General features: G+C 36.4%; 2 protein-coding genes across 2 annotated transcripts in view; one reads left to right on the plus strand and one right to left on the minus strand.

Annotated features, from left to right (window-relative positions):
• The window catches only part of LOC135202869 (galanin-like G-protein coupled receptor npr-9), a 188,162-nt gene that overhangs the window by 153,245 nt on the left and 9,222 nt on the right, over positions 1-25,695 (plus strand).
• LOC135202632 (allatostatin-A receptor-like) lies at positions 9,305-20,697 on the minus strand. Its single transcript, XM_064232128.1, has 4 exons — positions 20,587-20,697; positions 12,300-12,465; positions 11,388-11,435; positions 9,305-9,414 (listed from the first exon to the last, which is right to left on the minus strand). Exons 1-4 carry the CDS (start codon positions 20,677-20,679, stop codon positions 9,305-9,307), a joined length of 417 nt encoding a protein of 138 aa, XP_064088198.1. The 5' UTR covers positions 20,680-20,697.

Below are 25,695 nucleotides of genomic sequence, written 5' to 3' on the forward strand. Positions count from 1 at the left end.
CGTTGTTAAATGTCCGAGTATTATCAAATATGTCTTGGGCCACTCTTCGATTTATTGCATTTAATATAGAGAGAGAGAGAGAGAGAGAGAGAGAGAGAGAGAGAGAGAGAGAGAGAGAGAGGATTTATGTATTAACTGAAATGTCATGAATTTTCCATGATGAAAGTAATTGTTTCTAGTTAATTGAATCGCATTAGTACTAACACACGGACACCCTCGGTATATGTGTGTGTGTGTGTGTGTGTGTGTGTATGTGGCTATGGTGTATGTACATAAGTTTCCGATAATTCCTTTGTAGTACGCCCATACATTTTCTTATAATGCATCTTCTTTTATCACATCCCTAGTCGTTATTTTAATGAGGTGTACCGTATAATCAAATGAAGAATGGCATTTAAAACAAGCTCGTGAACTTTTAAATAAAGAATTATTGGAAGTTTCCCTTTGGGATGTCAAGTACTCATGCGATTTGAAAATTGACGGATGATCAGCATCGAAATCATGAAGGCTATTGCCAATGGCGGAAGCTTGTGTTCAAAGTCCATTTACCCTTGGAGTGAGTGACGCCATTTAATCAAATAAAAAAAATCAATCAACCTTGGATACGTGTGAGATCAAACCACATTAGTATAAGTAAAGAAAACGGAATGTTTTGGTGCCATATCCCAGAATTTCGCCTTTAATTACGAATATTCTCAACGTGGTGAGTGCCTCGTTAGTGCATTAAGTAGGCGCTCAATTTTGAAAGTCATTTTTTCTATTTTAAAAGATAGGGGTAAGGCGGATAAGATTGCCAAAACATAACATGTGCCTTAAAACAAAGTTATTATTATTATTATTCAGAAGATTAACCTTCTTCATATGGAACAAGCCCACAAGGGGCACTGACTTGTAATTCAAACTTCCAAAGAATACGGTGTTCTTTCGAAAGAATTAAGAGAAGGTAATGGAAAATACAGAAAGAGGAGATCAGTTATAAGAAGAAAAGAGACAAATTAACAAATAAATAAATCACTAAATAAAGAGGAGATCAGTTATTAGAAAAAACAGACAAATTAACAAATAAATAAATAACTAAATAAAAATGAAAGTCACTTATTAAAATACGAGTAGAATAATATTACAGTAGAGCATTGCATTTTTGCTGGAACTTCTAAAGGTGTATCAGATGAAGTTCCCGGATTAGAAGACCCCAGACTGCAATCTGTTTTGTGATAAAGAAGATGTCTGGGGATTATAATATGATATTGTGCCAAACTTGGAAGAAGCAAAGCTAAAAATAGTGACCTCAAGATATTCTTGTGAGGTAACTTCTCCCGAGTGAGTGATGACATCGAACTGCTATTGTCGAGTGAACAACGATGATTATAATAGCTAATGAGTAATGGAGCCGCCACCCACACTCCCTCCCTCCCCAATAAATGACGGTATTTTCTTCGTGGCGCTTCTACTCTCAGTTAGATGATGGTATGGATAGATTATACAATTTGGGCCAAAGGCCAAGCACTGAGACCTTTGAGGTCATTAAGCGCTGAAAGGAAAATTGATCTTTGTATAACAGGACGAAAACCTAACAGTTGCACTATGAAGCAATTCTCAGAAGAGAGGTGGAAAGTCAGATGGAAGAGAGAATATGAGAGGAGGTACAGTAAAACGAATGAAAGCGGTTGCAACTAGGGGCCGGAGGGACGTTGCAAAGAGCCTTAAGTAATATCTACAGTGCACCGCGTGTGAGGTGCACTAACGGCACTCCCCCCCCCGCCGCCCCCCCTACGGAGTATACATTTGAACATAGAGCTGATTACTCACGTTAGCCTCTCTCTCTCTCTCTCTCTCTCTCTCTATGCTACGATCAACAGCAGTCAAAAAGAACCAGCCTAAATTTTTCCAAAACGAGCCATGCCATTACATGTTCAGCAAACAACATCTAGAAATTTTATAACGGCCTGTAAAACATCCCCTGCGTCCTTAAGGATATGAACTATTTATAACTCACAGACTATCTTTCAGAAAGGTCCACTTTTCCTTCAGATCAGTTTATGAATATCACGTATGGTAGAATATTCGAACGGACATGGCGCCCTGAAACAAGAATTTGCAAAAACCAGAAAAATCTTGCTTTCTCTCGTTACATCAACACGACGTCAGACCAAAAGATTTTTGGTTTTTAGAGTTCCTCTTTCCACGAGTCGTTTACGTGCTCGACTACCGATCTCAGGGTCCAGGTTCGATTCCCCCGCTCCGCCAACGCGAAATCATAGGAATTTATTTCTGGTGATACAAATTCAATTCTCGATGTGGTTCGGATCCCACAATAAGCTGTAAGTCCCGAAATTTAATCCTTCGGGCCAGCCCTAGAAGAGCTGTTAGTCAGCTCAGTGGTCTGGTAAAACTAAGATATACTTGGTTTGTTTGTAAGGTGTTTTTACGTTACATGGAACCAGTGGTTATTCAGCAACAGAACCAACATCTTTACATGACTTCCGAACCACGTCGAGAGTGAACTTCTATCACCAGAAATACACATCTCTCACACCTCAATGGAATGCCCGAGAATCGACCTCGCGGCCACAGGGGTGGCTGGCCAAGACCATACCGATCACACCACTAAGACACCTATACTTGGTTAGTGCGAGATGATTCAAAATGTAATTATAAATACACTTACACGCATATATACACATACATACATACATACATACACACACAAACACACACATATATATATATATGTATATATATATATTATATATATATATACACGCATTAAGCTACAAATGTCCATTAATGGCTAATTCGCTCTACCTTGGAATTAATATATTTTCATATATGCTAACCGATGGGTAATTTTTTGGTTGATAATGATTTCGTTGGCTCCCGGGCGCGAACCTAGGAAACAAGAAAACAGGACGTTCAGTGAGGCGCCTTTAACCACACAGCTATCACGTGATGGCTCTGTGGCTAAAGGCGCTTCACTGTACGTCCTGATTTCTTGGTTCCTTGGTTCGCGCCCGGGAGCCGACGAAATCATTATCAACTAAAAAATTCCCCTTTGTTTAACATATATGAAAATATATTAATTCCGAGGTAGAGCGAATTAGCCATTAAAGGACAATTTTGTAGGTTAATGCGTGTATGTGTAAGTGTTTACATAATAAAAATATGGAATGTTAGTCCATATATATAAAAGACTAAAACTAAAGAGGTCAACCAGATTGCTTGCAGGAATGTGATCAGACTAGAGACGCTAAAGATGACGTATACAATAAAAGTAGGCTAAGATAACATGCCGTCACCTGTAGTCATTCAATTGTTTTTATAAAACTTTAGTCCAAGCTCCCTGCTTGAGACAACTACCGCGACCTATAATTCAAACGGCCTACGTGATCTGTAGCGTGTCTCATTTTGATTGTATGTTCGTATGTAACTATGTCATCTGATTGTATGTTCATATGTTCGAGCTACTGTCTGTTCCTTTATGACTGGTAACCGAGATGGTAGTAGGAGCAGAATAGAGTTAGCTATCGTCATTAGAAGACCTGTACCTCTTTACCTAAGCTTTATCATGTAGAGAGAATAGAATTAGCCATCATCATTGGCAGAAGCGATCAAGCTATCGTCATTAGAAGACTTGTACAATCATACCTGATCTTCACCATGTAAATTCAGAGAATATAAGTATTTTTGTACTTCGTGGTTTCTACTAGATCCTCACCTCATCACCGAATCATCATGAGTTAACACATCGTCGTCATAACCAAGAAGATAATACGACTTACGTAAGTGATCTACAAACCCCAAGACACTCTATTGAATATGGAAGTGCAATACCAACCGACTTAGCGTAAGATTATCGCAAGTCTACAACATTACCTCAGAGGGCGCCTTATTATACAAGGCAAATGTGATATGACTTATATATATATATATATATATATATATATATATATATATATATATATATCCGTCTGTCATTATTCTAATGATAATATGGGAGGAAAGATTTCCCATAGGCTCCCATCTATATTTCATGGTTGTTGGGGGAATCATATATATATGTGTGAATGATCAAGAAGCAGTGTGAATGTTAAGGCCACACACACACACACACACACACACACACACACACACATATATATATATATATATATATATATATATATATAATATATATATATATATATAGTAAATGTTTTCAGCATTCAAGATATAAAAGCTAAAACCACCTTGGCACGATGATAATGAAGAATCGCTCCAGCTGCAGTGAAATGCGAGTGAAATCGTCACTTATACATATTCCTATCTGTGAGATGAAATTAGCTAATTTCCTTCTTCATAGCGAAATAGCTTTAGATTAATATTACCCTGAGCCGCGGTACGCGGGGCTGAATCCCACTGAAGGAGTGGGAGTTTCTTCCTGTGTTCCCCATCTGATATCGATTGTTATTACGTTGAACATGGTAAAAAAGATGTTTAAAATGTCACCTGAGCTAATACAAATATACAGACATACAGGTGACCGTGCACGTATGCATACATACTATATACACACACACACACACATATATATATATATATATATATATATATATATATATATATATATATATATATATATGTATATACATACATACCTACATATATAAATACATATATATTCATACATGTAAAATATATACTTGTATATATGTGTGAATATATATATATATATATATATATATATATATATATATATATATATATATATATATATGTATGTATATATATATGTATATATATATATATATATATATATATATATATCTATATATATATATATATATATATATATATATATATATATGAATATACATATGTATATGTGTGCGCGCGTCCATATCTATGAATCATTTGTTTAGGGAATGATGTATCCTACAGGATCATCATTTATCATTCTCGCCTAGTACCAAACTGGCTCGTAATAGATCATTATTCATGACTGTCACAATCGTTAACGTAAACTTTCTATTCCATTTTATTGCCTCAGCCAAGAATGGAATATCTGAACTATTTTTATGTTTTTCTAATTTTCCTTTCCATCCAATTTTGCATCACTGGTGTTTTGGTATCTGTTTCTCTAAAGCAGATCTCATCCATGAAAACAAATGTATCCTCTTATTACTTTGACTTATCGGTCTCGATTCGAAAACCTTTCCAAAAGCAACTTTCTTTCCACAAACCTACTTCCCCCGTAGGGAGGTATTGCCGTCAGTGCTCCTTATGCGGTGCACTGTAGGCATTGCTTAAGGTTCTTTGTAGCGTCCCATCGGTCCCTAGCTGCGACCCCTTTTGTTCCTCTTACTGTACCTACTTTCATATTCGCTTTCTTCCATCTTACTTTCGCCCATTCTCTTAACAATTGCTACACCTTTAAACCTACTTGCTCGCTAGTTTCCTTTCCAGCGCTGAACGACCTCATGGGTCCCGGCGCTTGGCCTTAGGCCTAAATTCTATATTCTATCTAGCTGCAAACCTAATTCTAGCGTTTTTCCAAGAACAATTTCATTAACCTTTGGTCTCCTTATTCTTCAGTGTGCACATCATCCTATCTTCTATTTCTCAAATTCTACTGAGTCTGAGGCTTTAAATGCTATTACCTTTGATGTTATCATTGTAAAAGAACTACGATTTTTAAATCTTTGGAAAACTGCAACACTTTTAATATTGTTTTCCATGCTGCAGCCTCCAATGTTTTGTAAACAAATTTCAACAATTATTTTTCTTATGCCAATGAATTTTCTTACTAAATCTGTCCTCCGACCCGGGCCCCCTCCCCGCCACCGCTCCATCAAACCATTATGTATAAGTTCACTTCTATTTTCTTTGGACGCAATATGATTCCCTCTCTCCTTCCTGTATAGAATCCATTTCCCGTTTTCGACTTCCTCCATCGAAGGTCATATGCCCCAGTTCTTATATAAGATCTAGACTCAAGCGGTCGAGGAAGCTTTGTTCTTTTACTGCAGTTTCCCCTCTTCTATCCCGCTTTGGATTCTTGCCTCGCCTACCTTTCTCCAACACTGAGAGAACTTGTCTTTCAAAAAGGAAGTTTGTCATTTCCTCCTGAAAAGACCTCAAGTTTTTCTTTCCTGTTCATCCTTCTCCTTTTGGACCTGATGTACAACTATATTATTATTGTCTTGTCTCTCATCCTCAGAGCTATCCTAACCACCGCCTTCAGACGCACACAGTCAACAAGAATGGGATGAAAGTCAATGAAAAGCTCAACTCAAATCATTCACACCCCCAGAAAATAGGTAGTAGTATTACTGGTAATGTACAAAAGCTCTTAGAAAAAACTAGTTATAGTACATTCACATCAAGCGTGCATTTGACGTCTAGGACAGTCCCTTACGACGCTCCTGATTGGCTGTTGATAAACCAGTCTTTCAGGAGAGGTGGAACATACATCCTGCCTATGTAAACTCTCGAGAGAGACAGTTTCCAGTCCTGTGATTAGCTTATCAGCAGCCAATCAGGAGCGTCGTAAGGGACTGGCCTAGACGTCAAATGCACGCTTGATGTGAATCTACTATAGTAGTATTACTGGTAAGGCACAAAAGCTCTTAGTAGAGAATAGTTAGAAGTATTACTAGTAAGGTACAAAAGCTCGTAGTAGAACAATTTTTAAGTATTTACTTTCTCCCGTCAGTCCCAGTGCTTAAAAGTAGAAAAAGTGAGAAAATCCTTGATAAATTTTACTGACCTTCGTATTCACAGGAGTTTCAGCCTTATTTCGATCAATGTATCGTATTTTTTCTTATTTCATTATTAACAACATGGCAAAGAAAAAGTGTAGGTATATAAACAGGTTTCAAAAACTATGAGGAAAAATGAGTGAATGGATTCTGTAATTCCATCGTCCCATGTCAGTGAAACTCCGATGACTGATAACGGGCAAACAAATCGTATTGAACCCGGAAGACTATAAACCATGAATACAAGATGGCACAGCATGACCTCACTGCGAGGCATTAAGGACCTGGAACAATTGGTATTCAAGTGTCGCAGTGTGGGCCAACCTACATTTTCAAAATAAAAGAAAAATCTCTATAAATCATTTATGTCCAACGATCAAGGTAAATAGACGTGTCATGGCTTCTGGAAACTTTAGATATCAGATTTTACCGAATTTATTTTTCCTTTTAGAAAAAAGATATTTCCGCGATGCATTTTGTCTGCAGAGCTCTGTTTTCTTCTTTTCATATATATATTTCTCTGTGGAAAAAAGCCATTACCTTCACTACAGGATAAATTTCCCTTCCTGGCAGATTATTTTGTACGAACATTAACAGCAGATGCTACAAAAAAAGGTCCCCCAAAAAAAAAAAAAAAAAAAAAAGGCCCCGCCAGCAGCTGTTTAAAATGCATATAAGAAAGTTACCAAGAAGGCGTCCACAATAGGGCTATTTACATGGAAATAAGATCAGCAGTGCAAAAGGGCTGGTGCTTTATCTTCTACTGTACTTTTATCTCCTTCGTGTTACATTCCATTTCCCAAATGAATTCGAGGTAGAGGACAGAAAGGAAATTAATTCTTAGGTACTATTTTTTTCATTTTAAAAGTGAATTTCTCTTTACCCCAAACTCAGGTTTGAAGGAATTTGGAATTTTGGTGCCTTGCGTCATTGTAGAGACCAAGGTAGATATGGGCATGGCTGCTTGCATACCCCTTGCCCACACGAGAGGCGTTCCTGGAACTTCATCCATAAGTAAGGATAACATGGATTCCTTTTTTCTTAAAAACGGACTTTAAACGATTCAGGGAGGACGAGACCGCCATAAAGTTTCGTGTTCTGAACATTTCGGAAGTGAATCGTATCTAAAACTAATCCGACTCTTATATTTTGCAAGATCACGAGCTAACTCTCTTACTAACTTCAGTTAGCCTAAAGAGGCCTCTTCAAATCTGAGAGGTTCTGGCTAAATTCTGTCCTTTTCGCGTTCTATCGAAAGCAATGCGGATGAAATAAATCCATACGAATCATCCTTGCTTCCAACGCCATGGGAATTAGCCTCTGTGAAAATCCGAAAATCCGCTATTCATGTATTTCCTGTGTTTTATCTTCCATATAAATCTCTGTTCACCTCCAACCTTCCGCCTCATAGTTTCTGGTGCCCACAGGAACCCAACTGCCACTAACACGTACTATACTATTCTGCCGGGTATAGTGCCAAGGGCATCTTCAAGCCACCTCCTCCCATTCATCGTTCTCTCATCTTTATATGGAACTTTCGTTATTTCCCTTATAGCATCATTTCTCACTTTATCCTGCCATCTGATTGCTAAGTCTTCGTAAAGAAGGCTTCATTCTCAAATCCGTAAAATCTTTTAGAACCATTAAAGTGTACATACCAGCAATAACTACAGATTAACGTGATAATTACTTCCACACTATAATGAACACAAGTTTTTTTTTTTTTTGTAATTTTTTTTTTTTTTTTTTTTAATTCATAAAAACATTTAGCGAAGGGATCCAAAGGTGAATACTGACTTTTGTTTCAGAACGTTGAACATCAGTGATGAAAATCATTTAGCTGAAAGGATCCAAAGTTGAATATTAATTTTTGTTTCGGAACGCTGAACATCAGTGATGAAAATTTTTACTGAAATGGCTCGGATTCTTCTCGAAAATGCAGCTTACAACATACTGCTTTGCAAGAAATGCCCTCTCATGAAGGCTTCTCTTGGAAAAATACGTATACAGTCTGCTGTTGTTCTGCAGTAGCCTTTTACAATGCTCTGTCCTCTACAATGTATCTGGTACTGTGTCTGAAATGTCCACTTACAGAGCTCAAGTGTCACTTAAAATCCTCAGGACCACTATTGAGGCTCCGATTTCTTGAAAGCCGAAAATAACAAGCGAGTTTGTCTTATACGCCTACGTACAAAGTAATTTCTTTAAATTCACAAGGTTTTCGTAATTTGACTAATTACAGCGTTCTATCCCGCATGCGGCAAAACAATAAATCTATTTTTGACAAAGAAATATTTCGTACATTTGTAAATACATGCATTAGTGCACTTTTTCTCACTCAAATGTACACTAAAGCTCCGATCTCTCACGAGCACATAAATACTCCTTCATTTTGACCTATATTGTTCATTTTTAATTTTTACTGTTTATTTCAGCCTAATATAAATCATTTTAATGAGCTGACCTTTCAAAATGACGTAATTTAAAACTTTTTTTTTGGGGGTTTTTTTTTTTTTTACTGAACTGTCCAATTACTTGGTGACATCTACTCAAGCTGTTCTTTCTACTCACCTGCTGTTCCGAAGGGAGTTGAATTCTAGCAGGACAGCAGGTTCTGGGCCGGAGAGCCCTACGGTCGTTTCCCTGGTGCCTATGGTTATGCCCTTGCAGTTACTCCCTTAGAAAACAGAAGAAAATTAAAGTTAGAATCACTCCGATTAAGGATCTTAAAAAAAGAGAGAACACAAATAAGAACTATGTACATTTTTTCACTATGAAGCTGTTTTCCATAAGAGCAGAAGGCTTCCAAGTAAAAGGAAATCTATTAACAGCTACAATCACGCTCAAATTGCTGAGTCGTGGACGAATCTATTGAGCTAAATAGTCTATATATTAGACGCATCAAACACTTACTTATAAAACTCACGGGAAGGGTGCTGGTTTCCAGTACGCTGTCCACCATCTTTTTCGCACGCTCTTTCTCACTTCCTGAACATTGGGGTTCCCTTGCCAAATACCTCTTTCATTCCATCTATCTATTCCCCATCTATAGATCTTCCTCTCCTTCCTTTCAACACAACCAAAATGTCCGCCTCCATTCCTTTGACATGGCTGAGCCACCTTGAGAAAACTACTTATCCATTCTTTTGCCCACGCCAACCATTTAATTATTCCTACAAATATAATACAGATTTCTCGCCCTTGCCATTCTTTTTAGACCACAAAGTGCTACGTAAACCAGTTCTTAAGCATTCACCTCCTTTCTTTCATCAGCATTTAACTTCCACACTTCACTTCCACAGAGTAAAGTTGATTCAACAATCGCTTCAGACGTTCCAATATTCTGCCTGTGTGTGATATATATATATATATATATATATATATATATATATATATATATCTATATATATATATATATATATATATATATATATATAAACTAATCTATATATACATAGACATACATCTTTGTGTTTACTGACAGGAACTAGTACTGGTTCCAATGCAAGTCCTTTGCTTGCAGCAAGTCTGCCTCTTTTTCTTGAGAACCAATTAACGCGAATCTCCCTCAGCCTTCTCCTAGTCTCCGAAATCTAAGTGTGCAAAGGCATGTCCTATGTTCCTTTATACAACTCACAACATTCTTCTTATATATTCAATTTCAACATAAACACATTCAGAAATATTCTTGCTCTTAGAAGCTCTTCTCTATAACGCCAGTTGAGTCAAATTTCCTTTCAGTTTCTAACTGTATTTTTTGCTCTGTTATTATTTCTTAAATCTGCTACCTTAGTTCGGCAAAGGAGTCTTTGTTCGTCCACACACCGTAGTTACCTGCCAAGGAGACTTAATACATAACCACACCAAACTGAGAAGGATGGAATACCTCAAATTTTATTACAACCGGTAAGGAATAAATCATCCAACATCTAACACGTATTTAAAAGCATCAATGTAATATATTATTTCACTGCCTCAAACTTTTCAACTGCATAATGCTGTATCTCTCTGGAATCTTCGGGTGTCTCTCATCTAAGGCATCTGACAAGATAAGGTATAATTTCCGTTTAGCGAAAAATCCTCCCGATGCCTTGATTGTATCTCATGGAAAGTTTATCATCATATCTTTTCATCCAAGCGCTTTGCATTTGCAGTTTTTGATGGGGTTCAATACCTTCACTTGTTTACATCTCTGGTGATGTTCCTTGGGGCTCCTTCCCCTCACTTCCTCCTCTTTATGAAGAAATTTCACAAGTTAACCTTTTCACTTCCTTCTCGAATTCAAGAGTGGCTACTACTCTCTGTTTCTTCTCCCATCTAATTAGTTGATTAACTCGAAATTCTTGTACAAAAACAACAGTTTAAACTTGTAAATGCTTTTCAAAAATTAGAATTATTTGAGATGTCATAAGTTCTTTACATCATAACTGCTTTTAATGGCAATACACTGTTTCCTCCTGTTTGGAATACTGTTCTCATTTTGCTTTTGCCTTTATCCTGCTTTCTCGATATCTCCTTATCAGAAAAATTGATATCATCACTGATCTTGAATGTAACCTTTTTCTCATATTATTTTTTCTTCGTTGCACGCCAATCCTGCAATGCTACCTTTACTGAAACCCTGTGCAATGTTGTTCCTTTTCCGCTTACCTGGGAGATCCATCCTGTCATGGCCAACGGTCCATTTAGTTGTCCAACCTGCAAAAGTTAGAGGAAAATAGTGTTTACCACAGCACAGAGGGAGAACACAAGTACAGTAACTTCGATGTCGAACTGCCCACTTCTAGAGGTCGTTAAATTCTCTGGTTGGTTGGTTGTTTAGATTAAGGAAACCTTTTGCCAGCAAGGTGCCTTTGTAAGTGTGGTGAAATATCGAAGGCAATAAGGGGCCTGAACTGTGTACGTACACCCTATACAAACGATTCAATCCCCTTCACTGTAAACCTTTGGTCTAAATAGCATTTTCATGGACGCTAGTGCTTCTGAATTAAGTGTATAGATTAATGAAACTGCTATGCTCTTTCCCAACGTCTCTATTGTCTTAATTTGATCATAAACTGTCATTTTTTTTTTACTTACTTGTCTTTAAAAAAATCCTTTTCCCACCCGTTTTCATAGGATTGAGTCCTTCTCTGTGGAAAATTCCGAAAGGACGTTTTGCACTTTTTCGTTTGGTACCCTTCTAAAGCACCTAGGCCACTTGTGAATAGTCTGCTTAAATATTTGTGGCAAAAGAAATTATATAATCTTTAAAGATGCTTATGGTTAACAGTGTCTGCTCTAAAAAAAAATGGTCATAAAAAGAAAAGGTTCAACACACCCCACACACACACATGGGCACACCTCTATATATAACAAATATATATATATATATTATATAGTTTGTGTGTTTACGAGAACGAAGAGCTTACCAAGGCAACATGAAGGTATAAACTTCCTGCTATCACCACTCTCACAGCCAACGGACACTCACTTAATAATCCTCTAAAGTTCTCTTTCTCTCTCTCTCTCTCTCTCTCTCTCTCTCTCACACACACAATTTCGGTGTATATCTATACTCACGTTGATGGTATATTCTGCCCGTGGATGAACGTCTGCAAGTCAGGAGAGAAACGAGACCCTGCCTGAAATTGGCGTTGAAACCGCAATATATAATTGGGTTCAAAGCCGAGTTGGAATAGGCCACGAAATAGGCCGAGAACTCCACGACCGAAAACCACTCCGGCAACTGGGAAATAAAAAAAAATAAAGAGAGATAAAGTTATAAGCTTCCATCGTTCACTTTCATTTCAAAATACATTTAAAGGATGAGAAAAAAGGCAGGGCAATTTTGGTATTCGCCTGCGGCACTCTTTATCAAAACGTATTTTTCCTCCACAAAAACATTGAAGGATATGAAATATGAAAAATAATACTACCGAGATGTACTGAGACCCTGACACGCACATTGCAGAACTACTATAGTAGATTCACATCAACTATGCATCTGATGTCTAGGCCCGTCCCTTACGACGCTCTTGAATGGCTGTCGATAGGCCAATCACAGGGCTAGAATCTCTCAGTCTCTCTCGAGAGTTCACATAGGCAGGATGTATGTTCCGCATCTCCTGAAGGATACTTTTGAAAGACGTAACCGTCAGGAGAAGTGGAACATACATCCTGTCTTATGTGAACTCTCTCGAAAGACTGAGAGTTTCCAGCCCTGAGATTGTCTTATCAACTGCCAACCAGGAGCGTCGTAAGGGACTGGCCTAGACACCAGATGCACGGCTGATGTGAATCTACTATATTTTATATGTAACCAGAGATTTATTTATCATAGGAATTCTAGGAGGTCCTGAAATACAAGTATGCATTTTTATTTCCACATGAACATTTAAACCCAAATGTGGAGAAGGAACCAATCACTCTCCCAAAGGTCATTCTCTCCTTAATATAGACCAAAGGAATGTTTCGAACACTCCTTCAAGTTACTGTAGACTATTTTCTTTGAAGAATGGGGTGTGGAAAAAGATGGGTTTTGGCCAAGGAAGTTCAGACAGAACTTTAAATGGATAATTCTAGTTAGTGACCCCCAAGGGCTTTCACCTGGTATATAGCCACCTTTGTGGCGTGTTTAGTACAAGCCCGTTGGGGATTACCATAAAAAACATAAGCAAAAGACAGTAAATACCATAGAAATATTAGTCCTGGTTACCGACCCCCGAAAACCCTTGGGATGACTATCTAGGAAAGATCCAACTAAACTTTTGGCATAAAAAAAAAGACGTTTACCTTATTACCACTTAAATTGCCAAATTTTAATTATAAAACATTTCATAACTGACTTCAGTATGTCTTTCGTAGCCTTATTTTCTAATCTTCACTAAACTTACTTCTATTTTCTTTATATTCAAACAGCAAGCGTACTTATTTAAGGATGATTTACCTGTTTATAAAGTCACACGATCTGTTCATCTAAGGCAAACAACCTCGTATCTACAGAGCTTGTGGAACAAGGAAACTTCCTAACACCTGCTGTAACCTAACACACACACACACACACACACACACACACACACACACATATATATATATATATATATATATATATATATTATATTGAAATAATAAAAGACCACATTTATGTAAAATGTATATTAAAAATACATAAAGACGAGAGCTTTCGTCTACTTGATCAGTAGACCTCATCAGCCGTACTGATTTTTTCCTTTTTTTTTTAAAAAATATACAAAAAAGTTCCGAAGGACAGGCAGGACTCTGGAACCGTCTCCAAGGGAGACAAACAACCAAAACAAACTATCTCAATCATGTTATTCCCTCGTTCAAATGTCTGGCCAAAAAGACGAGCCGATCGTCGTGGTACCACCTCCTCTGTGAGTTCGGCTGTTCCCTCGTCCAAAACTTCTGCATCGGCACCTACACTGGGGGTTCTTCCTTCCAATGTCTTTTGGCCAGACATTTGAACGAGGGAATAACATTGATTGAGATAGTTTGTTTTGGTTGTTATCTCCCCTGGAGAGGGTTCCAGAGTCCTGCCTGTCCTTCGGAACTTTTTTGTATATTCTTTAAAAGAAAAAAAGGAAAAATCCAGTACGGCTGATGAGGTCTACTGATCAAGTAGACGAAAGCTCCCGTCCTTTAATGTGTTTGTATCGTTTTTAAATACACATTTTACATCAGTGTGGACTTTTATTACTTAAAGATATTCCAGTCACGTTATGGTGTTTTTTTTGAAAATATATATATATCACATATAATACAGTATACATATACATTTATATATATATAATATATATATATATATATATATATACATATATATATATATATTATATATATATATATATATATATATATATATAACATAAGTATAACATTCACAGTAGGTGCACGTGGTTCCAGTATATAAGCGAATACCACAGCAAAATGACAGGTCAGTACCAAGCGCTTTTCTCGTATTTATTCACGCTCCGACGATGCGTGAATAAGCACAAGAAAGCGCTTGGCACTGACCTTCTGCCTATCATATTCCTGTGGCACTGGCCTATATATGATAATATATATATATATATATATATATATATATATATATATATATATTATATATATATATATATATATATACACACACAGTGGTACCTCGACATACGAAAGGCTCAACTTACGAAAAACTCGAGATACGAAAGCAAATACGAAGATTTTTTTGGCTCTACATATGAAAATAGTTCAAGTTATGAAAGGTTGTTGCTGTAAAGTCCTGAGATTCGCCCGGACCATCGAGAACAATTTTAAAACTTACGTGCCGCCAACTGAGTAAACTCGCCACCATCCTCCCGCTCTCCCATTGGTTCCTGATGCTAGTCACCCCATAAGATCCTGCTCTCCTATTGGTCAGCATCTATCCCTTGTGCTCTATGTATTCTATTGGTAAAAGGATGCTGTAAATTGAAAAACTTATTCATGCAATACTTTTAATTAAAAAAAAACATTAGGTAAAGATAGAATAAAGAATAAAAATGAATGGTTATTATACTGTTTGGTAGTTTCAGTAGTTGAAGAGAGAGAATGAAAATTTATTGCTTACTGTGTGCTAGGAAAAGTGATTGCTTGGCGATCGTTCAGTACTCGTAACAAAGTGCTGAAAGTAAACAGAAGTTTGGAAGCTGTTTTTCTTTTGTTTGATTGTTTATTATAGTTAATGGTTACTTAATAATTATTTGAAATGAGTACATGCAATACATTTAATAAAACAAATTGTGAATTAGATATCATAAAATATAAAATAAATCAGACTGCTATCATCGAAGCCAACAAATACGTACGTATTTTCTAGAATGCTTCTTCTGTTTTAATATTACGTATATGTTTCATTATAGCTGTCAGTAACTCGGTATCTCCATTAGGTAAAGTTAGAATAAAGAATAGAAATGAATGGTTATTATACTGTTTGGTAGTTTCATTAGTTGAAGAGAAGAAGAAAATTATGGCTTACTGTGTGCTAGGAAAAGTAATTGCTTGCGATCGTTCGGTACTCGTAAGTGCTGGATGTAAACAAATGGTTGGAAAGTTTTTCTTTTTTTTGTGTGTGTATTATAGTTAATGATTAATTAATAATTATTTGAAATGAGTGCATACTGATTATTTATACATTTTATTGGCATATTCTAAGCTTTTAGCTTCTTAGGGTTAGATGTCAATCATAGACTAGGCTGCAGTAGCAACTGCTAACATAGGCTAGGCTTATTGCTAAGGGACATATGCTAAATTCCGAATATGTGCAGTAAAAATGGGGCTGAACATTACATGCAGTTGAATATTACTCAAGTATGGTACCAGTATTTGGCCTTTTTTTTTTTTTTTGCCTTTTTTGAAGGGGGAAGAGTCATATTTCTTCTGTCAGATCGGCGTCGTAACCCTAGAACATGTGTTGTAAGCCTGGAAATATAATTTACTGGGGTGTTTTTGTAGGGCTTGGAACGGACTAGGCATTTTACATGTAAAATGCGGTTCAAGATACGAAAAACTCATGATACGAAGGCCGCCTCGGAACGGATTAATTTCGTATCTCGAGGTACCACTTATATATATATATATATATATATATATATATATATATATATATATATATATATATATATATATATATCATATATATATATATATATATATATATATTCTTGAGGGTGAAGGGAAAAAGAACGATTGTTAATATTAGTTGTTATGCCAACGTTTCACATTTTCAAGGCTGCAGTGATTACGTAATAAAAAAAAAACTTCCAAAGCGTTGCCCATAAAAAAGAGGGTAAGAAATCCCACAAGTCATACAAACAGGAAAACTAAGAAATTCAATCTTCCACAAAATTACGTTCCCTTTACAAAGCGTGACATAAAAGGCATCTTATCTTGCAAACCGAAGGGAACATGCAATGCTCCAAACTTTGCAACATTGCAACCCAGAACCCGAAACTTGAAGTATGGAGCTTAATTTCAGCAAGGAGTAATTTAATCTGGTGTTACTGAAGGAGAGAGAGAGAGAGAGAGAGAGAGAGAGAGAGACTTCCATTATCAATTATAATGAGTGATACATATTAGAGAAATATTTATTGTTTTGTTTCTCTCTTTCGTACCTGGCTACGACCTACAGCAGTCAATTAACCTTAAATACGCATTTTGATGCTGATGTTAACGGGGGCACGATGGTTTTCACGAAACACTAGTCATCATGTTCCGTTTTTTGCCCAGAATTGAACGCAGGACTTCTCAGATGTGTATCGGGATTGCCACTACATGGGGAAGAGAGAGAGAGAGACCTGTGCGAGGAGAGAGAGAGAGAGAGAGAGAGAGAGAGAAAGAATGTTTAATTATAGCTTGGTTCTTCCAATTAAGATAATTTGATTTTCACAGATTCTGTCTCATTCCTAATGACGCAACATTTCAAATACTCAGCGTTTTGATGACATCTGCTCTCAATAAAAAAAAGCCTAAAAATCTACGAAAGTAAAGTTTACCGGATCACTTGAACATGAAAGATGAAAGTGCCGTCAACGATGAAACGTATGGCAATTAAGAGAGATTTTGAAACAGAAAAAAAAAGATACTTTTCATTGCAATCACAAACTGATGTTGCAAGAGATAAAAGGTTAAACTCTCTCTGACGCAAAAGCCGGAGTTTTAAAAGCTCTAGTAAATGTGGAATCGTCAATACCATCAATGAGCTGTTTTTGTCTATGCGGAATTACAGCAAAATCTGCGTGTGATGTGGAACTGATAAAGGAAGGCGATATTTCCTATTTCGAGGCAAAATCCGCCAGTATTAAATTTTTTGAGATATTTCAACACTTCGGCCAACGTGTTGCGAACGAATGCTTCAAATGATGAGTTGATATATTTCAATATTATTATAGCAATATACGTACACTATCAGAAAGTTAGAAAGGACAATATTCGAAGCTGTATTAGATGTAGTACTGAATCGTTGTTGCCTTAGTTTCGCTGTTCAAATAAAAGTCACAAGTAATCGAAGACGAAAAAGGAAAAGGATACAAAATATTTTCTCAATATTTTTTCGCAACGTCCATTGGGTTCGGAGAGAACGTTTAGAAGGGGAGTCTCCTCTCTTTCTGTTTGTGGGCGAAATCTTAATCCGAAAGGTCCTCGGGGCGTGATGTTTTGCTATCGACAGCATGAACTCAGAGATGATTCCATTTCGAGCGAGAACACAAAGTATTTCATTTTTGAAATGGAAACAGCCATGCAAAGATTAATCATATAAGTATACTGAAAACATTTTTGAAAGAATGAGAGCGTTTTGCTACCAGTGCTGCCAGCTAATAGTATAAAAGGTTCGTAAACCCCGTGTCTTTCGCTCAATTGAAAAGGGCGTAATCGACCTTCAGTCGTATAGTTGTTTTAATTAGAGAGTTTGAATGCCTTCGTAATTTGGAAGACTTGAGGGATGAAAACGAAATACAGGAGAGAGAAAGCTTTAACCAGTTTGGAAAGAATTTTGAGGATGACAATATCTTTGTTTCTTAAGGACTTTGGCTCTCTGTTAAGGGGGGAGAGGAGGGAGGGGATTCAGAGGATACAAGAACTGTGGTTATTTATATATAAACCTTGAAAATATGTGGTACTTATTTCACTATATGTATATGTCATTATATATATTATAGATATATATATATATATATCTATATATATATATATAACATATATATATATATATATATATATATATATATATATATATATATATATATCATGAAGCTACAATGTCCTTTAATATAAATTCGCTCTACCTCAGAGTTAATATATTTTCATATTATGTTAACTGAAGGGGAATTTTTAGTTGATAATAATTTCGTTGCTCCCGGGGAGCCAACGAAATTATTATAAACTAAAAATTCTTTTTCAGTTAACATATATGAAAATATATTCTGAGGTAGAGCGAATTAGATATTAAAGGACATTTGTATTTAATGCGTATATATGAATCACGGTGATGAGATCAGACTCATATAATATATATATCTATATATATATATATATATATATATATATATATGATATATATATATATATATATATATATATAACTTACCCACTTTCATTCAATCTTCCTTACCCGTCGCTAAAGGTTGGTCGACGGTCCTTTGGTTTTATGTATTTATATAACCGGATTTCTTCAGCCGTTTTACGATTTTATGATTTATTAGCATTTTAATATTGTATCTCCATGGACTGTATTTATTAACAGATGTAATAAAACAGTATTACGAAACAACCGACTAACGAATGATGTTGACATTTGTATGCTCCTTCGTCATAAATAAATCATACATACATACATACATACATACATACACACACACACACATATATATATATATATATATATATATATATATATATATATATATACAGGGTGTAACACAAGTTTATGCAAATATTTTGGGAAATGAATGAAAAAGTCATTCTGAGCAGAAAAATGTTTATAAACATTTGCATTTTAAGGCTTTGTTTGTCAGTGAATTGAATTTTTAAAATAACCGTAATCATTAAACAGGCAAGTAATCGTTGGTTGGGTGGGGTGAATAATCAGTATCCAAATTCCTTATTAATTTTGAGAGCAAGTAAATGGAGACACTCGCAGCCAGTAACTGGAGACAATGCCTTACATTATTCCAGTAAAGTGGAATAAGCGGATATGATTGTTTATTTATGTGTTTTCCAACAGTTCATTTCTAGATAACACGGCTGTGAACTCCACAATTATACAAAAAAAGAAGGAAATAGGAAATTAGGCCGATGTGAATAAGATAGCTCCAGATCTAATGTATTCTTTACATACTGAATAAAAGGGAAAAAATGCATGCACAACTGAAACCTCCCTCTCAGTCAATGGACTCACTGGGATCCGATATAGAAAAAAGAAAAGCTAGCCGAATGGAATCTCCCCTCCATCAACGATAGGCCTATTCATTACAACAGAGATCAAAGATTTAAAACGTATAATAAAAAAAACCTCTCCTTCTCCATAAAAGTATTCATCACACACCAGTCTAAAGAAAAAAATCATGTCTAATATTCAATAATTAAAAGAAAAGCAACCCAGTTGCCCACTGTGCTTTATCAACAAGCACCCGCCCCCCCCCCCCACCCACCCCTCATCCCAAACTACTCACTCCAACATTCCAAAATGATAAAGCTATATTAATAAATCCACCTCACGGCAAATTGAAGCCCTAAATTCATATGCTTATAGAACATTTTTTGCTCAGAATGACTTTTTCTTACATTTTCCAAAATATCTGCATAAACTCGTGTATACATATATATATATATATATATATAGTATATATATATATATATAATAGTATATATATATATATATATATATATATATTATATATATATATATATATATATACCCACATCATTGTTTAATGTCCAATTCACTATACCCCAGGTAATAACTTTTACAGCCCGAGGGAAACTGTAATTGATAGGCGCTTCACCACCATTATTGGAAAATCACTGTACATATTTCTTCCCAAATCAGGAAACGGGGGGGGTTCCAAAAAACCCACGGGGGACGGAACACTTAATCATAATTCCTCTAGAGAGTAAGTTATTCCTTAGGCATAGTGAATTTGATATTAAAGGATATCTGTGGCTTAATATCTAAGAATATAAAAATGTCACGACCGTAACCGTAGAGAATAGAACACTTCACACTCACATATATATAAATGATATAATTAGGCTTACATACATATATGAGTGCGTGTGTGTAAAGCATTCAACCGCAAATAAAAAGAACATGCACATCATAATCATTACTCACCGAATTGTTATTAGCACGGACGAAATCGTATAGAATGATGGTCTGAAGAGGTGTCCAGCAGAGCACGAAGATGATCAAAACCACAGACACCATTTTGACCACTTTCTTCTTCGCTCTCCGGTGGCTGTGTGACGGGCGGGAGCTGAGTGCTCCCCTGGGAGTCGGGACATCCACAGCTCCACACAAACCAAGCTGAAGAGGAAACAGAGTAGTAAGGAAAGAGAGAGAGAGAGAGAGAGAGATGAGAGAGAGAGAGAGAGTAAAGGCCCTCCAAGATTCTCAAGGCTCCTAGGAGATAGAACAGATGGGTAAATAATGCCTCAAGCTCTCTCAAAAAGATTTGATGGAGGAGATTATAAATTTTTCTTTATATTTATAGGCATCACGGGTCTTCTGGCACAGAAGACTTGGAAAGTTTTCCTATACTCATTTCTTTACTTTCCTATCTATTTTACCATTAAGTTATTTGTTCATAATTATTAATAATACTTATATAAATGTTATTTATTGCACTTAATCAAAGCAAAATCTGCTTTTGAAACTGACAAAAGGCCATGAGGTTTGCGACAAATATTGCTGAATTCACGCACTAATCATAAAGTTTGCAGCATAACTCTATACCTATCAGAAATACCTTAAATATAAGTGTATACATCAGAAGCAACTAGAAAGCATCGTTTGACATCAGGTGAATAAATTCTTCGCTAGAAAATGAACGTGAAGTCATCAGGGTTGGAACCTCACCTATAGTTGATGAACATCACTGCCAGGTAGGGAAAAATAGAGGGCGATGGTAAGGGCCACGTAGAAGACCTTACGTGCAATCGTAAGTGATCACACACTGTTCCAGTTTTGCGGATCGAAGTGCTTCTCTGTCCGGCCAGAATTCGTTCGCACTGCCATGAAGTGAAGTTGGCCCACTTTTGGGCTGGGAGAGCAAGAGACTTTAGGTCAGCTGTAGGCTTTTACCAAGTGGAGTTAATCCTATGAGGGTATGTAGAAACATTTTAAACACGAAAGATAGTAGAAATGAAATGAATGGGGGGGAAAAACGGTGCACTCAAGAAAGTAGGAGAATTTAGGTCATTATGCCAAGGAAGTGAAGTAAGCCCACTGAAGAAAGTAAAACCCTATAGAACAGTTGTAAAGGAGTAGGCCTTTGCGAAGTATAGTTAGCCCACTGAGGAAAGTATGAGACTATACTCTGTTTTTATCCATCTGTCCATCTGCCTGTGGTGTTTGCGCATGGTAACACTGCGTCTCTGTTTTTTAAATAATATCCTCTTTCGTATATTAACGTGTAATTCGCATACAGTAAATTATTAAAACACTTTTCAGTTGCAAATGTACACCCGGCTATCCTTTTATTTACCAAAAACTTACACATAGCGTAACTATTTAAAGCCCGGGACGCAGTGTTACCATGCGCGACCACCACAGGCGGATGGACAGATGAAAAAAAAACAGAGTACTATAGGTCACTGTATACAGTAGGCTTTCGCTTCGTGAATTCAAAACACCAAGAGAAGTAAGAAACTTGGATAACGTGCAAAGGAATACGTTTTCATGGCGTGAAGTCAGTCCACTGAGAAAGTGAGGAGACTTTCGGTTACCCATGGCATAGGCCTTCATGAAGTTAAATCACAACACTGAGGACAGTAGGTTACAAAGCCTTTCCTGACATTAAGTTAGTGGACTGAGAAAATTAATAAACTGAAAGGGAAATGTAAAGTAGTTGTAGGCTTTCATGAAGTAAAGTCAGTCCTGTAGAGAAGGTTTTCAGGAAATGAAGCTTGGTCAATGGGAGAAGTTGAGACTTAGGCCATATGCTGAGTGGAAGCTTTCAGCGACATAAGCCATTTCAAGAAGGCAAGAGATTGACGGTCACATGTATGGAAGAATAGGCTTTCGTGGAGTGAAGTTACACTGAATATGGAAAGGAACAATTAAACAAAGCTCTAAAGCGAACGTCTTCATTACATAGCGACGTTTCGGTTTCAACACACGAAGCCATTTTCAGTCTGAATAGAGACAAAACACCAAAACATAAGAAATGTCACACTCGAGAATAAAGAAGGTATTTAAAAAATGGTCCACTTAAACTACTTCAGTGTCAAATTATACTAGTAATAAAGTAAAAAAAATAATGGATTAAACTAATACAGTTCAAAGAATCGATATAGCCATTAAAACTGAGTCAAATAAAATAAAATTTACGATGATAAAAAACAATAACAAAAATACACTGAAGCAAAAATAAGCATAGCTCTAAGAAACATATCCATAACAACCGCCCCCCCAAAAAAAAAAAAACTTGTACAATAGATAACGTAACTTGGTATCTGAAAAGCAAGAGCTGGGAAAATCAGTATAATAATAGGAAGACTGATCTTGGTTAAGGTTTTGAGGTGTTGCCTAAGTTTGTGAATACATATCCATTCTAAAATCCTTAAATCTGCCAAGTTTGAATAAGAATATACAGTTGTCGGATTTAAGCATTTTAGAATCACAAACTTATGGTACAACTCAACCAATATCAATCTTCCTTTCCTTTATACCATAATAAACTGATTTTTCAGCCGCTCTCGCTGTCCAGTCACCAGGTTAATTTGTTTCTTATATAAGTTATCTTTGTTTTTTCGTTCGTTTTCTTTTGTGTTTGGTTTTATGGATGTTTCTTAGACCTGTGTTTTAATTCTGACCTACGCAAATCTCTTTAATAATAATTTTTTCTCGTCTTGAAGTTCATTTTATTTGACTTGGTTTTTATTGACTGCTGTAATTAATTGAATTGTGTTATTTTAAAAGTTTTTTGAATACTTATTTTATTTGCGAGTGTTAACTTCCTGTGAATTGTAATTTATTAGTATGCAATCTTATGCTTTTGGGTGTCTTTGCCTCTATTTAGGTTGAAATGGCTTAATAGTTGAAACAGAAACGTCCGTGTGTAATAAAGAAGTTTGCTACCAGCGCTTGCGGTTGGGGTATTCCTGATGAGGATCAAATTCCCTTGGAATCAGTCTCTAGCAACTGTACTTGGAAATGAATTGGTTTACATAAAATGGTTTTATTCCACTGTTGAATGTTAGAGACCTTACAACATATATGCCAAGGATACAAACTACTCGCCAAGGATACAGATGTTCAGCTGTTAAAGGTGTTTAGATTCATGAAAGAAAGTTAGCTCACTCAGGAAAGTTATGGGGTTTTAGACTTCATGCATAGTGTGCTTTTAAGGTGAGTTTACACTAGGCTTCACCCCACGCTGCATGCGTAAGACTCTTCACCAATTCCTCCTAAATTCTTGTTAGCCCCACCTACTGGGGTGACTTAGTGGTGTGGAGTGACTCTTGATGAGCAGTCCAGTAGGCGGGGCTGACAAGAATTTGGGAGGAGTTGGTGATGAGTCTTATGCATGCAGCGTGGGGTGAAGCCTAGTGTAAACTCCCTTCCAGGAAAATGAAAAATTAGTCCCACAGGAGGAAGGACATTCCAGACAACTTGAAAACACTTAAATGGAACACGAGTTATGAACCTCCGGCCGTTAAACTTAATTTCATGAAAAAAAAATTCTGTAAGTCAAGTTTTTCTGTTTCTTCCTGATTAAACAGAAATATTACCATCACTGACTAATTTTAACTGGTTATCCAACTACTTTGAGAGAAACTGGTATAAAGTTTCTATTTACTGGACATTTAGCAATCAAAAATAAGCCTTCGTAATTGTTCTGCCACACTTTATTTTGTTATTCAAAAAATTATTTATTTGTCATTTTGTCTGATATTGCTATCTTTACCACTTTTGTTCCTTCTAAACGATTCTGTGTCCATTTCTCCATCGTATTCCTCTAGGTGTTTGGCTTATAAATGATGGGACAGAATTCTTTCGTATGGAAGTTCTATACCATATCTGATAAAATCACGTAGATTTAGAATGGAATGGAATAGAACGAAATATAAAACATAGACCAAACAAAGACCAACGACTGGAACATAGCTATGAGGTCATTCAGCGCTGACAGGGAAATTGAGAATAAAAAGGTTTGAAAGATATAACCGGACGAAAACCTCAAAGCAGTTGTACTATGAAATAATTGTTGGAATACGGTGGAAAGATAGAAAACAGAGAATATGAAATGAGGTAAAACAAAAGGAAAACGAATGAAAAGGGGTTGCAGCTGGGGGCCGAAAGGACGCTGCCAAAAATCTTAAGTAATGCCTACAGTGCACCAAGTGAGGTGTTAGTGAGGGTACTATACCCGCTAAGGGGAAGAGAGAATAAATGTGAAGCCAACCACGAACAAATCTCTCCAATGTAAAATGACTTCGCCTCTCAAAGGAGACTCGAACAATGTAATCTGTCTTCTATTCCAGATGATTGGATGTTCGCATTTTCCGCGTCTTCTACGTTTTTGAAAAAGTCGCGAAATGGACCCCTTTTTTCCAGTTTTTATATCCCAATAGGTTAGGAAGGTCAGTGGCTGGAAACGTTAATTTGCACTGGAAAATATTTCCGGGGGCTATAAATTCCCAATTCCCAATGGAACAGAAAGTCATAAAACCACTTAAGCAAGAACGGGAAGCCTCGTATGCAACCGAAAAAAAGTAAAAACTGTGTAGAGAAACAAAAAGCTTTCTAATACTAGTTTTTATTTTGGATGCTAAGGGCATTTCTACAACAATGTGCGTAATTTTCATATTTCTGATTATTATACTCACAAGCTATTGCTCTATTCAAAAGGACTTTCATTGTGGAAATAACTGAATTCTAGACTGTTTTCACTGAATTTTAAAAATTAAAGCCAATTAATATAAATGAAATCATCTAGCACATGTAAACTGGAGGTTTGTAAAGTGTAAGCTCTCAAATGGGCATTCAAAATACTAAGAAAAGCAATAATATAGATAGCTCTAGCAGACCCCCCCCCCCCCCCTCTCCTTCAAAAAGAAAAAATAAATAAATAAATCTGGCTTGTCGTCAGGTTCAGAATTATCCCTGTTTCCAAAAACCTACAACCAACGATCTGTTAAAAAAGGCGTCTGCCACTTCCTCCGGGGTTAGATCTCACTTTTGTCCTAAAATGAATTTGATCTTTTCCATAAACTTTGA

This window comes from Macrobrachium nipponense, chromosome 33 (assembly GCF_015104395.2).
Source record: "Macrobrachium nipponense isolate FS-2020 chromosome 33, ASM1510439v2, whole genome shotgun sequence".
Taxonomy (NCBI): Eukaryota; Metazoa; Arthropoda; class Malacostraca; order Decapoda; family Palaemonidae; genus Macrobrachium; species Macrobrachium nipponense.